We start from the raw sequence: 16,503 nt of genomic DNA on the forward strand, positions 1-16,503 counted from the left end.
CACGATTGGCGAAGTGGCAGCTGCAGGGGCGGTGATTGGAGGGCTCACCTCCATCTCCTCCAATGGAAATGAGCCAGAGGCGGGTCTAGTGGCGGAAGGAGCATGGCGTGGAGACAGCTCAAAGTGAGTTCAGAAAGTGGGCTGTGCGGCTGCGAGTAGTGTGGGCCAGGTGGGGGCTAGAGGAGAATAGTGGGCTAACCTAGGCGAGGTGTGGACGGGATTCGGCTCCGAGGTCGTGGGCTCCCTGGGCACGACTGTGCGTGGGCGGAGGCACCTGCAGATGCGTGCGTGTGCATTAACACGTGTAACGGCACGTTCCAGTCTGGATAGATGCAGGTCTTTGCCAACGCACGTGGGCTGACTTTTATTGAGCCTGGCACACGGGCGTTTAATGAACACATGACCGCCTAACATCGTGTGCTGGATCCAACGTGCAATGAAATTACACTAAGACATGGCCTCAACCCTTCTAGATGAAATTTTAGGGCAGGGGCTTGTGTAACTGCGTCCAGATACTTGTTGATTGACATTAAGGGGCGTTCCTACAATCCGCTGGAGACTAGAAGCAAGACAATAAATACTTGCTCTATATTTAACAGCTGGGAGTGATCCTCAAGGGCAGATCTGATCACGTCACTAACTTGTGTAGGGAGCAAAACTCAAATCTTTATTCTGGCCAGGGTCCCTGCCTATCTCCCCAGCTCCTTTTTAAGCCGTGCTTTTCCTCATTCCTTGGTTTCCAACAAGTCTTTCTTCTTTCCCTCTTCCTTGGGTGCATCTCTTTACCCTCTGCCACTGAGAGCGCCTTTACACTTTTTCCTGCCCCCCACTGCGTCCACTTAACTCCTATTTATCCTTTGGATGTCAGCTTTAAGTCACTTCCTCAAGGAAGCCTTCCTCTACCTCTGAGATTGGTTTGGGTTCTGTTATTACCCTATACATTTTTTTCTTCATGGCAGTCCTCACAGTTACATATTTGCGTGATCACTGACTAGTGACTGTCTCCTCCTGAGAGGCAGGGACCCTGCTTAGCCCACCTCAGAGTGCTCTATCACTGTTGGGCAGATGATTGAATGAATGAATGAATGAATGAATGACTCATCACCTGGCAGTGATAACTAGAGAAAAGCATTATGAAGCACGTTTTGAACAGGATAGTGATTCTTGACTCAATAAGACCTGATGCTCCTTTTTAAAAAAATATTTTGAAACTGCTTTTATTATCCTGAAGTAAAATTTATATATAATGTAATCTGTCTTTGTATAATTTTAAAAGTTCAACTAATATCCTAACTGGAATATAAAAGAGAAATCAAAGGAATTTATAATAAAATAACATGCATTTCAGCATGTAAATGTTACAGCATGACTCACTTAGTGAGATATAGTCAGGTGTTTAAGCCTCTGTTTAGAAATTCTAGAGCCTCAGGGATGCCTGGGTGGCTCAGTCGGTTGAGCATCTGCCTTAGGCTCAGGTCATGATCCCAGAGTCCTGGGATCTAGCCCCGCATTGGGCTCCCTGATCAGTGGGGAGCCTGCTTCTCCCTCTGCCTGCAGCTCCCCCTGCTTGTGCTCAAGCTCTCTTTGACAAATAAATAAAATCTTAAAAAAAAAGAAATTCTAGCGCCTCGGGTATGTTTTATTGTCAAACACCCAAGCAAAGCACTATGCCATTCCTGAGATCTCTGAAATGGGGAACAATCCTTGGTAATGTTCTGTGCAAAATAGTGCAATTGTCCCTCAGTTTAGAGGGAATTGCATTCCTGGAAAAGTCAATGTATATGAAAACTGCAGGAGATAGTTTGTGTTTATGTGGTGGAATATAGGCTCAGATAATATAAAGAGATACATACTGTAAGATGTTCAAAAGTCATACAGGACAGGGACAATTCATCTGTCAGATAGCCTAAAACAATGCAGGATGTCTGCCTTTACTGAGTCCTGCCCACTAAATCTCTTAGCATTCCTCCAAAATACCTACCACAGGTCCCCTAGGAGGCAATACTGCCTCTCGTGAAACCTCTGGCCTGGAGTCCTTCAGGGCACGATGACTGTCAGAAGTGTGGATACAGCCGCTGAAAGTAGAGGCCAATGTGTGAGCAGAACTAGAAATGAAGGAGGCCAGTGTTAGCAGAAGGCTAGGGACATTGCTTCATGTGACATGTCATTATGTCCTGTGTGCATGGGTGTAAAGGGCTCAGAGAAGTTACTGCAGTCTGGCCTGGAAGGAATCTCAGTGGGCCTTTTTTCCCCCCCAGAAGCGGGCCCAGGATGCTGTGGTCATCCTGGGGGGTGGAGGACTTCTCTTCACTTCCTACCTGACGGCTATGGGGGATGAACATTTCTACACTGAACACTTGATGCCGGCTATGCAGAGGCTTCTGGACCCTGAGTCAGCCCACAGGCTGGCCGTTCGCGTCACCTCCCTGGGGCTCCTTCCTCGTGCCACGTTTCAAGACTCTGACATGCTGGTAGGTGCTCTCGGAACACCTCCTGATTAACAAGCTCTGTAAATAGTTCTGACCTAGACGTGCTGTGGCCTGCCCTTGGACAAACACCGGGATAGCCTGCGTACCTCTGGTTTTGTTTCCTTCTTCCTAGGAAGTGAGAGTCCTGGGCCATAAATTCCGAAATCCAGTTGGAATTGCTGCAGGATTTGATAAGCATGGGGAAGCTGTGGATGGACTTTACAAGATGGGCTTTGGTTTTGTTGAGATTGGCAGTGTGACTCCGAAACCTCAGGAAGGAAACCCCAGACCCAGAGTCTTCCGCCTCCCTGAGGACCAAGCTGTCATTAACAGGTAGATGAATAGCCCGCAGGTAACAGGGGAGGCCTTCTTCCCAGCAGGGCACTCAGCAATGTAAGATCTGCCGGGTTTTTTTGTCCTACAGTGTGGACATTTTTCTGCTATTTGGAATGTTCGGGAACCATGTTGAGCATCTCCTGTGTGCAGGCATAAAAGCGGGTTTTGGTATTCTAGTTTAATGCATATACACGCTGAGGCTCAGAGAGCTACATGACTTACCTATAATCATGGCATCATAAGCGAGAGAGCTTGGGTACGGATTTAGACTTAAATTTGACTTTAGAGCTTTTGCTTTTTCCACATTGTTACTCCAGTGCCCTTGCCCAGCACTGTCCAGTAGAAATAGAATGTGAGCCCTGTGTGTAAATTAAAATATTCGTGTAGCCACAGTAAGATAGGAAAAAGAAATGGGTGAAATTGATTTTAATAACATAGTCTATTTAATTATTGTTTGATTATTATATTTAACTATAAATACTCCATGTATTCTAAATGTCATTTTAACATATAATCAAAATAAAAACGATTAATTAGCTATTTACGTTTTACTGGTACTAAGTCTTCAGAATCCAGGGTGCACGTGACTTGGAGCGCACTGGACTGGCCCATTTCAGGCGCTCAGCGGCACATGTGGCTAGCAGTTTTTGAATTGGACGGTGTAGCCCTGGCCTTTAGTAAACTGAAAAACTTAATAATCCACATGTACAGCTGCTTTTAGTAAGAGAGAGCCTTCTAGATCGTGTAAAGCCCTTCTCTTTGTAATCCCTAGGCAATATTCACTGCAGCAAACCCAGAAAATGAAAAAGTTCCTACTTTTTGGTAACAGAGGTTTGAGAACCTCCTTGGGAGATTCTGATAGGCACCTTTGGGCCCAGTGATGGCCTTCTGGAAGACTGCCTTCTGGGAATTTTATTTGGCCACACATCCTGCTTTATCGTGCTTGTTTCAGGGAAATTTTCCAGCATTGGAAATGAAGTTATTGATCTTTCTGCTGCATTGCAGGCTGGGATTGGTATCTTCAGAATTTCCAGGCAAAACAGATTTAGGATTTGGCTTCCCCAAGTAACTGCAGGTACCAGGACAACGGTACTCAGCAGAATCCGTAGGCGAGAAGTGGTTGAGGGAGGAGAGCCTGTGTGTTCAGCCTCCTTGCTCTGGGAGGCACGGAGTGGGTGCCCAGTAAACACCTGCTGAATGAATGGAATAATTTATTAAGTCCACAAAAACAGGTGCCGATGTATCTGTTCGGTGGTTTTGGCTGCAAGTAACAAAGCAGCTTAGCCAATAGGCGTTGGTTATTATTTCTTCTCCGGGAGGGCGTTAGTGGAACCCCGGCAGGAGGTGGAAGATGGGGTGGTCAGAGAAGCCACTCCGGGTGGGAGGAGTACGTGAGTAAGGAGTGGGGGCCGATCCAGACAGGTCTGGGGCAGCCATGTGGCGTGTCTGGGCTGTTGCCAGTGCTAGGTACCTGAGCAGCTTGTTTACAAATTTAAATCTTTCCCTCTATGTTTGATGGTGTTCTGGCAAGTTCTCTAGGAGTTCCAGGGGTGTTTAGACTTTGGAAGTCTAAGAACTGACTCTGATTTTTTTTTTTTTCTGTTTCTAAAAGTCAGAAGTATAATGGAAATGACCATGAAGCCATCTCTCCAAAGTCTCTGCCTTTGGCTGAGGGCTCTAACCTCGTCCCCTCCCTACCCACTTCTGTGCTATAGATACGGATTTAACAGTCACGGACTGTCGGTGGTGGAACACAGGTTGCGGGCCAGACAGGAGAAACAGGCCAGGCTCACAGAAGGTAAAGCGGGGGTGCTCTAGAGGGGCTTTCTTCATTTATTGGAAGGAAACCTGTGGGAGAAACGTCAGGAACATTCCTAGTGAAATAAACCTGACTGAGGAATAGGAAAAAAACCACTATGGAACTCGGGAATTTTCCTGGCTTTACCACAGCCACCAAGATTTTAACTGAATTTCACAATTTAGCGAACACTCGCTTAGTTTCTGCCTCGTTATATAACCTGGGTTATATCATAACTGGGGCAGCTTGGAAGTGAGCAGAACAGAGCGGCTCCTCAGTGGTCACATGGGTGGTTGAGATGTGAGCGGGCCTGGAGCGCCATCTTCCTGTCTTGCTTTGTTGTCCTTTTGTGTGTATGTAAATAATGCATGTTAATTACAGAAGCATTAGTAAGTACAGCGAAGCATAAAGAAGACAATTAAAATTACTCGTACTCCTTCCTACTTAGGGAGAGCTGATCTTGGCATTTGGGAAAATACCCATCATGACTTGCTCAGAAACACCATGCATGTCGGGAGGCTACCTTCAGGGATGCTGCTGAATGTTCTCTGGGGGCTCTGCTTTGCTGCCCCTCAGGCTGCACATAAGTGCTTGTTGCACTGTTTTGTCCTCACCACGCCTTCCCAGTTGCCCTCTGAGATTGTGTGGGGCTGTGGCCATTTTCCTCATTGGGTCCCTCTGGACCTCTTTCCAGGAGTTTAGTCTCATTAAATGGCTTGGTAGTGAGATGAGAAAAACCTGTGGACATGAGCTTCACTCGAGGAAGTGAGGTTGAAAGGGCCAAGTCATTCGGCAATCTCTGATTTTAGCAGGAAGTGACCTTGTTTGGAAATCCCAGGTAGCAGACCTTGAGTACTATAGACCTTCCTATTTGGGGAACTTTGAGCCTTATAATAGGACCTCCATGGCTTGTGATACTGTACTGCCTTCTTGCCTTCCTTTCCTTTTTTTTTTTTTAAATCCTTTCCTTCTTTGTTCCCAGTGCAAGCTTTCTCCCCTGTTCTCCCTTGCCCATCCTCTCACCCCACTCCAACACGCACATTGATTGGAGTGAAGCAGAATCTTAGAGCAGAGTTCTGCACATGTTGTTTTCCAGCAGCTAGAAGACTTGAAGACAGCTTATTGTGAGCACAATAAGGAACATAATTGACAAAAGCTTTGGTGTCCTTTGAGGACAGAGTAATTCAGAAATTTCTAACTTCAAAGTCTTGGCCCTTTGGGCAGCTAACTGCTGATGGAAGACCCATTAGCTGCATGAAAGGGATGCTCTTTTTAAAGCCAGCTTACCCGTGAGGGAAGAATCAGTTTACAGATGGCTTGGCCTGGTGGAGGCTGGACTTGGGAAGCTTGGAGGCCTTGTGGAGCTTTTGTCTAATTGGGCGCTAACCCCCTCTTCATCTCCCCCCAGGGAATATTTACTTTCAAGGGGGTGGTTAAAAGGGTGACCAGTTTAGGGTATGAGGAGGTGGTTAGCAACACTAGATGCTGCTCTTTGATCCCACTGACCGGACACACGTTTTGGGGGCTCACTTGCTGTTCCAGGTCTTTTCCCAACCACCAGCTGCAAGAAAGCAGCCAGCAGCACTGACATACCAGTGAGCTTTGCAGATAGCGTGGTAGCTTAGAAGTACAGACAGGGCGCCTGAGTGGCTCAGTTGGTTAAGCGACTGTCTTCGGCTCAGGTCATGATCCTGGAGTCCCGGGATCGAGTCCCGCATCGGGCTCCCTGCTTGGCAGGGAGTCGTCTTCTCCCTCTCATGCTCTCTGTCTCTCATTCTCTCTCTCAAATAAATAAATAAAATCTTTAAAAAAAAAAAAAAAGTACAGACAACCTCTAGCTTTCACGCATAGCATGTTTCTGAAATGTATTTTTCTAAAAGAGCCCTACCTTTTTTTGGCTAGTATTTGCACTCCTAATTTCACCGTTTTCCACTAAATTTTTAAAAAAGAAAAAGGGCACAATGCAGTAAAACATCCTAGTAGTTGCCCCGGCACTGCTGCGCAAGGATGATGAGCTCCTCTCGGTGAGCAGGCAGCCGCGCCCGCAGCTTTCGTGGTGTTGGCCCCTCCGACCGGGAAGGTCCCGTGCCGAGGTGCGCGGGGCATCCTGAGCATGTTGCACCGGAAATGGCGTTTGGGGACAAAATCTTGACGAGCGATCTTCACAGAGGGGCTGCCACTGGGAATAAACCTGGGGAAGAATAAGACCTCGGTGGACGCTGCTGCGGACTACGCGGAGGGGGTTCGCGTCCTGGGCCCCTTGGCTGACTACCTGGTAGTGAACGTGTCCAGTCCCAACACCGCTGGGCTGCGGAGCCTTCAGGGAAAGGCGGAGCTGCGCCACCTGCTGACCAAGGTAGGCAATTACATGTCCGGGCTCCGTTCGCCAGCCTGTCCGGTTCTTTCTCTCCAGAGAAGGAAGCTTCAGCGTCACTGTCGAGGAGCTGTCCTTAGCACCTGGACCGATAGGACCCCCTTCTATACTCGTAATCCCCTATCGTAACCCTGATTACGCTCAACAGTGATTAATGGCTCAGTCACCTGTCCCTGCTGTTAAACCAGAATGTCTGAGAGCAGGGGGCTGGGTCTCGCTGTCTCTAGCAGTGAGCACACTGAATGAATGAATTGGATGACTCTTTATCAAATAGTACTTGTGACAGTATTTCCTTGTTATCTCTTTTAGGAAAAAAGTCTAAATAAACCTTCATATATTAGCTAATACCAATGACAACATTAGGGACTTAATCTTGGGGATCCCTTGGTTCAAGATAAGCAGACCCATCTTGGTGGTGTCTGTGGCATAACTGAGAGCTGTATTTCCGGAAAAGGAAATGTTGCTGTACTTACGCGTGAGAACACGCTGATCTGCGGCTGCAGGTCAGGGGCACTGGGGGCTGTGGCCTCAGGGGTCCCCATCTCTGGCCACGTGTTGCTCTAGGTGCTGCAGGAGAGGGACGCCCTGAAGGGAGCACGCAAGCCAGCCGTGCTGGTGAAGATTGCACCCGACCTCACAGCCCAGGACAAGGAGGATATCGCCAATGTGGTGAGAGAGGTGCGAGTTGGGCTGGGCCCTGGGACGCCCCTCACTGCCGGGTTGGGGGGGGGCATCTGGCCAGCTGGAATAGCCCATGGCTTCCTTTCTGTGACAGTGAGAGCTGGTTTAGTGTCTGTCACGATGTAACTCATCACAGAATACAAAGCGAACGTTGGGATGCGTCATTTTCCTGTACTTCTTCCCTCCCCTCTTTGCTCACATTCATCCAGCAAGGGCTCTAAGGCTAGTGCTTGCATCCTGGGTCAGACTAGGGTATTCTGTCCCTCTCTCCAGTCTGACCCCAGGTCCCGGTGTCGTAGGAGAGTAGTGGAAACACAGACTGAACCTGGAAGTCCTGGGTTCAAATCCTATTCCACCACTTACTACCTAGGGACCTTGGGCAGAACTAAAGAGAGTGGTTCTAAGGATTAAACCCTGTCCTAGTGGAACCTTATGGGTAGTCGATATGTGATGGCTGCTCTGGTTATGTTGAGGCTCATCCAGAACCTGTTCTAGAAGCACAGTGAGCTCTGTTACGGCTCTTGCTTCCAGGGGCTGTAGTGTGGGCACCTGGCCCGGCTCCTGGCTCAGACCCTCAGGGAAGCTTCTCCAGCTCTATCTGTGCCTTGACTGGAGGGCTCTTTCTCTGTCTCACACTGCAGTTGGGCATCGATGGATTGATTATCACCAACACCACAGTGAGCCGCCCTGCCAGCCTCCAGGGTGCCCTGCGCTCTGAAATAGGAGGGCTGAGTGGGAAGCCCCTCCGGGACTTATCAACCCAAACCATCCGGGAGATGTATGCACTCACCAAAGGCAAGAATTTGGTCCCTGTGTCTTCACATTTGTGTGCGGCTTGTCGGGCTCTGGGGGTTTGATCCGAATCAGCATTCCCTGAACTGCTGCATTCACCAGGGGCCGGAGGCGGAAGGCCAGCTGAGGTGCTCGCGTTTCCTGCCCTTCCTCACGCTGTTGCATGTGTTCCGGTGCAGGCGGAGTCCCCATCATTGGGGTCGGCGGGGTCAGCAGTGGGCAGGACGCGCTGGAGAAGATCCGGGCGGGGGCCTCCCTGGTGCAGCTGTACACGGCCCTCACCTACCGCGGGCCGCCCGTGGTGGGCAGGGTCAAGCGGGAGCTGGAGGCCCTTTTGAAGTGAGTGGGGCCACGGGTGGCTTGAAACAGGAGACGTTCAGGTGGTATCAATTCAGAATGACTCAAGTGAAGGAGGTGCTATTCACCTGTCTTTACTTATTCCTCATTCAGAAAGGATTCAAAACCACAGACAGACTGACAAAGGACAAACAGGGCCAAGGAATTCAAGATTAACTTCCAAGACGGTGGTGTTTATTGGCCTGAGGAGTTCGGGCAACATCCCTGTTGAGTAGCATTGGCTTGAGGTCAGGGAGCTGTTAATACTTGACATTGGTTCCCTTCCCAGTGTGAAGACCTAGGTGGACGCATGAAGCATGCTACGGGGGAGACAGGCAGGTGCAGTTATGGCGTTGACAGCCTAGGTGAACGTGGGCTTCCAGCGAGAGCAGGGCCTGTCCTTCACCATTTGCTGAAATTGCTTTGTTTTCCCTTTTTTCCAGGGAGCAGGGTTTTACCAGAATCACAGATGCCATTGGAGCAGATCATCGGAGGTGAGGATGTTGTTGGTGGCAAGGCTGATCTGGAATCTTCTAAAGCAGGCGGGCCTTTGTGGCTGAATTGAGAGAGGAGAGCGATATTCCCCAACCCACAAGAGCCCTTCCTCCGGCCCGACTTTTGTCAAAGCCAATCATGAGTGTCACCGGAATCAATACACGGCTTTCTTTAATCGCTTGTCGGACCATGAACTGCATTCATGATTCTTTCTAGACTCAAATCTCTTTAATAGTGCAAGGACATTAAAATACTTGAGGGAAATATAAAGCCATTTAAAACCTGGATTTAAATCCCAGCCCTTTCTGGAAGGCCCCTGGGCTTTGCCCCGATGCTGCAGGTCCTCGCAGGCCTGTGCTGCCTTGGATCTGCACCGGGCTCCCGATGAGCTTGACTCTCTTTCATTCTGTCTTCACTTTTATTTATTTAAAGTTTTCACTTTATTTTGAAAATATTTCAAACAGACAAAGTCGCAAGAATCGGGCTCGTGGGTGGCCATCCTCTGTCTTCACATCCTCTTCCTTCTGTGAGTCCGTGTCCTCATCTTTTCTTATAAGGACGCCAGTCATGTCGGAGTGGGCCCCACCCCGATGGCCTCAATTTCATTTGATTCCCTTGGTAAAGATAGGATCTGGAAAGACCCTCTCTGCAAATAAGGGCACGTTCTGAAGTTCAAGGGTTTAGGATTTAACATAGCAATTTTGGGGAGACACAATTCAACCCATCACAGGAAAATGTGCTTGCTGTCCCCTTTCTTTATTATCTGTGACTTGGAGTGCCATCGGGCAGACAGGGTTCTCAAGGTGCTTGAAGACAATAGACAAGATGCTAAAGAGGTGTACTGTTAACTAAAGAGATCGAGCAACACCAGTTTTTTCAATACCGAAAAGCAAATGGTGGAGAGAAGCTGGAAACCTTGTCTGGGCAGTGTTGTTGGGGTCTGGCGTGCCCTCACAGCCGGCAGAAACTCCCTTTGTTCCCATCACCTCAATACGGATTTTATTCTAAATTCAATTTCTCGGAAGCTCTGCGAGAGGCCCAGGATGGTAACGGCGCTGATGTATCCCGTTGCCTCATGGTTGAATCTTGGCCTCAGCCCCGCCCTCCTGTATCTGCTCACTCTGTCACGAAACCCTCAGCCAGCCTCCTGCTCTCCTTTTCAAAGACCTTTCTCTTGTTTTTTGCTTTTTAAAAAATAGCCCCCAAATAAAAGTTGTAGACCTCTTTTCCCCCTTAAATAACTGTTTCCCAGAGGTAATCACAGGTAACTTTTGAATCTATCTTTCTAAATTTTTCCAGATATTTTTCTTTTTATATACAAACACATGTGTCCATAGCTATCTTTTTTCTCTCTCTGCGCACACATGTATAGAATAATTTTAGGAAAATAATACAAAGAACTGTTTTGTTTTTTTTTTTAAAGATTTTTATTTATTTATTCATGAGAGACAGAGAGAGAGAGAGGCAGAGGGAGAAGCAGGCTCCCAAGGAGCAGAGAGCCCGATGCGGGACTCGATCCCAGGACCCTGGGATCATGACCTGAGCCGAAGGCAGACGCTTAACCATCTGAGCCACCCAGGCGCCCCAAAGAACTGTTTTTTAATACCAAGTCATATGAGAGTAAATTGCTGGTCTGGTGCTCCATCATCCTGAATATTGTAGTGTGGATTTCTTGCAAACAAGTACCTTCTGCTACACAACCACAACACAACCATCAAAAATCAGGAGATGAGCACTGACACGTCACTTCATCTACGGGCTGTGTGGTAGGCAGCATTTCTGAAATGTCTCCCCCTGGTTCCCGATGCCGTGTCCTAATCTCTGGAACCTAGCAACATGATGAGATATCCCTCCCATCACTGTTAAGTTGCGTGGCTTAACATTGGAGCCGCCTTGAAGATAGATTATTCAGGTGGGTCCAGTCTAATCACATGAGCCCCGTTAAAAGCAAGCGTTTTCTCTGGGGGAAGAAGACATTAGATAGATTTGAAGCATTGGAAGGGATCAAAGTGTTGCTGTTTTGAAGACTGAGGTGGGGGACATGAGAAGGAAGGCACTGGCCCCTGGCTGGTAACCAGCAAGGGAATGGATCTCAGACCACAAAGACCTGGATCTTGCCAAAGACTTGAGTGAGCTTAGAAGCAGATTATTTCCAAAGCGTCTGAGTAAGAACCTAACCTGTCCAAAACCTTGATCCTGGTCTTGTGATACCTTGAACATAAACCCCAGTGGATAGGACGCCTGGGAGGCTCAGTCAGTTAAGCGTTGGACTCCTGATCTCAGCTCAGGTCATGATCTCTGGGTCCTGGGATTGAGCCCCTCAGTGGGCTCCATGCTCAGTGGGGAGTTTGCTTGAAGACTTCTTTCCCTCTGCCCCTCCTTCTGCTTGCAGGCTCTCTCTAAAATAAATAAATCTTAAAAAAAAAAAAAAGACCCAGCTGAGCCTCAACTACGGATACAGAACTGTGAGCTGGGGCGCCTGGGTGGCTCAGTCAGTTGAGCCTCCGACTCTTGGTTCCAGCTCAGGTTATGATCTCAGGGTGGTGAGATCAAGCCCCGTGTCAGTCTCTGTGCTCAGTGGGGAGTCAGCCTGGGAATTCTCCCCCTCTGCCCCTGCCCCACTCACACATTCTCTCTCTCTCAAAAAATAAATTAAAAAAAAAAAAAAAAAGGAACTGTGAGCTAATAGTGACTGTTTCAAACCGCTGAGTTTGTAGACTATGCTGCACACGAGAAAATTCGCACAAGGGAAGGGATCAGGAAGGGTTACCCTTTGGAAGGTTCTCTGTTGGAGACTGACATTCTGTCTCTTAGCACAGTTGCAACAGGCTGCTCTTTCTCCCTCGAGGACCAGAGTAAGTAGTTGGCTTGCGTTCAGGGGCCATGTGGGATAAGGAGTACCAATTCTTCTCAATTCTCAAAATGATGCCCAGAGCCCAGAGAAGCCCACAGTGCTAGGAGACATAGACTGATGATGCCCAGGTAGCCCTTTGGGGCCCAGGATCATTGAGTGGAATCACCATTAGCAGAGTTGCTAATACCATTTGCTAATACATTGTTCACTCTTATGTTTTGTGTTCTGTGCATAATTGGCCTGGCCAATTTCCCAGTAGTTAAATATAAGCAGTTAATAAGTTAAATCGTATTCTGCAACTTGCTTTTTTCACGTACCATCATGGAATTTTTCAGGGTTCTTCTTTTAGATCTACCGTGCGTTTTCTAACAGAACTGTGGTTTTCCACCGCATAGACGCACCAACGATTACTGATGGCTGGGCGTGTGTAGGCTGTCTTCACTGCTTCCATCACAGGCTGTGCTGTAGTGAGTCTCTTGATCTCTGTATCTCTTGCTCTTCTGGTAGAATTTCTGTAAAATTGACTCCCAGAAGTGTTATTGCTTGGGCAAAGGTTATAGGCACTTAAATTGTTGGTAGTTAACTGCTAAATCGTCATTAGAGAGAGGTATGCCAATTTATACTTTCTCTCCAACTTGGGTAGGGAGGGTCCCCTTTCCTCTTATGTGGCCCCACATGGGAATTTCCAAGTATGGGTCAGGAATAAGCTGTTCTTCCTTCTCTACTTTCTCCCTGGGAGTAGCTTACATTATGACTCTTCCTTGTGGAAAAAGAGAACAGGAACTGTCTCTTTAGCAAGCCACATTGGGCTGCAGCCAGAGTGACTGCCACATCCATTTCTGTGTGTGTGTGTGTGTGTGTGAGAGAGAGAGAGAGAGGCTTCCACTAAGACCCCAGGGAAGGAAAACAGACAGGGAATAGTTTTCCCTGGGTTCTCCCATTCTTACCTGTTCAGGTCAGCCTCCTGCTGGTGGAGCCAACAAGTGGGCACAGCGCTGTATCCGAAGGGGCTAGGGTTCCTTCCGACAGTGGTTTCCCCTGAAGGGGTAGGTCCATCAAGTCACAGCCACTGTTTTGGAAAATAGCCATTTCTCTGCCGACCTTCTGATAGGTTGCTCTGGGTCAGGTTCTGTAGCCAATACTTTTTGTCCAGTCATCCATGAGGATGGGAGCAGGAAAATATCCCATCAGAATGGTGTTCTCAAGGTCAAGCAGGTGACTGAGACACAGAGCTGAGATGATTTGCTCACCTTCATTTCAGGGCCAATGATGTGACTCGGATAGCTCAGGAGGTCATTGGTGGTGTTCAATCAGTGCCTCTTGGCAGGAAAATCGAGTGTGCAGGACACTGGGGGCCCTTCAGCTCTGCTCTCAGTGGCAGATGGGAATGCACAGGCCCCATCTCGAAAGAGACTGTACTCTTCTGCTCCAGGTGGCTTGCCACCCAGGAGGGCCAGCCAGCATGTCACTGGCTCAGAGAAGGCAGAAATCTGCATGTTTTATGTGGCAGCTCCAGTGTTTAAAATCTGAGCTGATGCTGTACCAGTCCATCAAAACTGGGTTGTGGACCAGATATGAATTAAGGTCTCCGATTTAGGTGTCTGGCCCATTGCATCCTGTGGCAGCAATTAGAAACTCCTGTGAGCCAGGAGCACCAGCGGAGGGTGGGGCGGGGGCAGTTTGCAGGGGTGGGAATAATACCAGGAGAATGACCACCACAGGGAGTTCTGTTCACTCCATGACTCGCTGTGCTTGGCCAGGGGGCGGGAAAGAGTGCAAACTTTGGAGTTCGACCCTGGGAGACCCACTAACCCTGCTGATGCCACATTTTTTCACCTGGAAAACCAATGGTTTGGAGGATTAAATGATATCCTAACTGCAACTTTTACAAAGATGTGTACTATGTGTCAGGCACATTAGGTACTTATTATCTGTGGGCAGTCATGTTCATTTTGTGTGCCTCAGTTTCCCAAGTGTAAAAGGAAGAGAAAGACATTATCCATCTCAAAGGGTTGGATAAGGATTAAATATAAAGTGTAGTAGAGCTTTGCACATCCTACCTGCCTAATGAACATTATTTTAAATATTTCTCATCATCATAAAAGTCCTGTAAATAGGCATTATTATGTTTGTATTTACAAATAAACCCAGGGATTGAGAGATTAAGTAACTTCCCCAAACCAGGCAGCCAAGGAATCAGCAGAATTGGGCCTCAGGGCCCAAGTATCTCCTTCTGATGTAGGGAAAGAGCCTCACAGGACCTCAGAAAAGTATTACTAGTCCTCTTTCCCTTTTTCTCCTCAAAAGTTCCTCTTCTTTTGGGGCTCCTGGTTGGCTCAGTTGGTGGAGCATATGACTCTTGATCTCAGGGTCCTAAGTTTAAGCCCCATGTTGGGTATGGAGCCTATTAAGAAAAAAAGTTCATCTTCTTTTAACAGATAGACTTCCTACTATTTTAAAAAACCTTTCAGAGATACTTGTCCTGGGCACTTGATTGGTCTGAAATAAGGCGGTAGAATGGGGTATGGTGATCAAAGCTCAGAGACCGGGAAAGGTGGGGAACCTTCTGTAGACACCTCAGTGCCAGTCAGGGTGGAGCCCGAAGCTCCAAAATGTAGCAGCTTGAAATACCAATCATTTATTATCGCACATGGTGTCTCTGGGTCAGGAATTCAGGAGCAGCTTAGTAGGGTGGTTCTGGCTCAGCGTCTTTCATGAGATAGCAACCAGGACACTTGCTGGGGCTTCAGTCAGCTGAGGCTTAACTGGGGCTGGAGGATCCACATCCAGATGATTGACTCCTGTGGCTCGGGAGTAGGTCCTGGCTGTTGGCAGGATGTGTCAGTAGATCTCTCCATAGGACTGCCCAAGGATCCTCAAACCATGACATCTGGCTTCTCCCAGAGTGAGTCATGCAAGAGAGGAATGCAAGGTGGAAGCTACAATGCCTTTTATGACACAGTACTGGAGTCATGTACTGTTACATACACCACTTCATTCTGTTCATTAGAATAGGGCTGCCACTTCTAGCAAAACTAACGAACACAAGCAACAGGATGCCCAGTTTAATTTGAATTCCAGAGACACAGTGAATAAACGTTTAGTGTAAGTATATCCCATGCAATAATTGGGACATACTTACACTAAAAATTATTTGTTGTTTATCTGAAATTCAAATTTAATTGGGTATCATGGATTTTATCTGGCAACCCTATGTTAGAAGCAAGTCACTTAGTCCAGCCTACACTCAAGGGGAGGGGGAAAATGGTTACATTTTTGAAGGGAGGAAAACCAAAGAATTTGTGGAGATACTTCCAAACCACTGCAAGCAGAATTTTGAAAAATTTCATTTGGTCCTGGTGTCTGTGGATAATTGCATGGGAGCCTACTGGGATGAAGAAGTTCTGGACAAGAAGGTCACCTTCCTAATAATCTTGTACATTTGTAAGTTTACAGAAAATTACACACAATATATTCTTTGGTCCTCAGACAGCCCTGTGAGGTAGGGGAAGCAGTGATCATGATCCTCATTTTATAGAGGAGGAAGCTGAAATGCTCCACAGATGTTATGAGTAGAAACGGTGGAGGGAGGACAGATTCTTCTGGTTTTAAGTCTAGCATTTGTTGTACTCTACCCAGTAGTGTCCTGATACACCACTGATGCCTTCACAGTATAAGATGATTTAATGTAGTAGATTCATTTTCTACCCTCTGCCATGTTGTTATCTCAAATGGGTGATGGCCTTCGTGGATTCTTGCTGCCATGCTGTATCCTGGGTAATGGAGGAAGGTCCTTGCAGAAGCTGAGGGCCAAGATGTCATCCTCTCTCTCCACACTCGTAAGCTCTGGAATCCACCCTGGCTGACTGTGGGGAGCCGACCCACTAGCAGACCCTCTGAACTGAGTGACTCATGAGTGCCCATAGGAACATCATTCCCTTTCTCCAGGCGGTAGCTAACCTCAGGTGAAAGACTGGGATAGCCAAACCAAACGGGGAATTGCTCTAGCCTAATTTTTATCATAAGAAATTTAGACATACAGGGCGCCTGAGTGGCTCAGTCGGTTAAGCGACTGCCTTCGGCTCAGGTCATGATCCTGGAGTTCCGGGATCGAGTCCCGCATTGGGCTCCCTGCTCGGCGAGGAGCCTGCTTCTCCCTCTGACCCTCCCCCCTCTCATGTACTCTCTCTCATTCTCGCTCTCTCAAATAAATAAATAAAATCTTTAAAAAAAAAAAAAAAAAAAAAGAAATTTAGACATACAGAAAAGTTGAAAGAATAGTATAATAAATATCCATACCCCCTCCACTTAGGCTCAGTAATTCTTACTATCTTTTCCATGTTTTCTCTATTGATATTTTTACCTATTG

General features: G+C 47.6%; 1 protein-coding gene across 2 annotated transcripts; it reads left to right on the top strand.

Moving 5' to 3' along the window:
- Positions 1-45: 45 nt before the first annotated feature.
- DHODH (dihydroorotate dehydrogenase (quinone)) lies at positions 46-9,455 on the top strand. 2 transcript variants are annotated; one of them, XM_006742338.3, is made up of 9 exons: positions 46-123; positions 2,259-2,471; positions 2,602-2,801; positions 4,520-4,602; positions 6,771-6,958; positions 7,541-7,654; positions 8,299-8,452; positions 8,629-8,788; positions 9,229-9,455. In XM_006742338.3, exons 1-9 carry the CDS (start codon positions 103-105, stop codon positions 9,281-9,283), a joined length of 1,188 nt encoding a protein of 395 aa, XP_006742401.1. In that variant the 5' UTR covers positions 46-102; the 3' UTR covers positions 9,284-9,455. The 2 variants fall into 2 exon arrangements, with proteins under 2 accessions (XP_006742401.1, XP_030893823.1); XM_031037963.2 differs by lacking the exon at positions 8,629-8,788.
- Positions 9,456-16,503: the final 7,048 nt, after the last annotated feature.

The sequence above is a fragment of the Leptonychotes weddellii genome, chromosome 16 (genome assembly GCF_054177405.1).
Source record: "Leptonychotes weddellii isolate Sample4059 chromosome 16, ASM5417740v2, whole genome shotgun sequence".
NCBI lineage: Eukaryota > Metazoa > Chordata > Mammalia > Carnivora > Phocidae > Leptonychotes > Leptonychotes weddellii.

Bases quoted from the DNA above. Each gene is read 5' to 3' on its own strand.
- DHODH (XM_006742338.3), top strand. From the start codon at position 103: ATGGCGTGGAGACAGCTCAAA. The intron at 2,472-2,601 runs GTAGGTGCTCTC...CCTTCTTCCTAG, and splicing joins TTCAAGACTCTGACATGCTG to GAAGTGAGAGTCCTGGGCCA. The intron at 4,603-6,770 runs GTAAAGCGGGGG...CGATCTTCACAG, and splicing joins ACAGGCCAGGCTCACAGAAG to AGGGGCTGCCACTGGGAATA.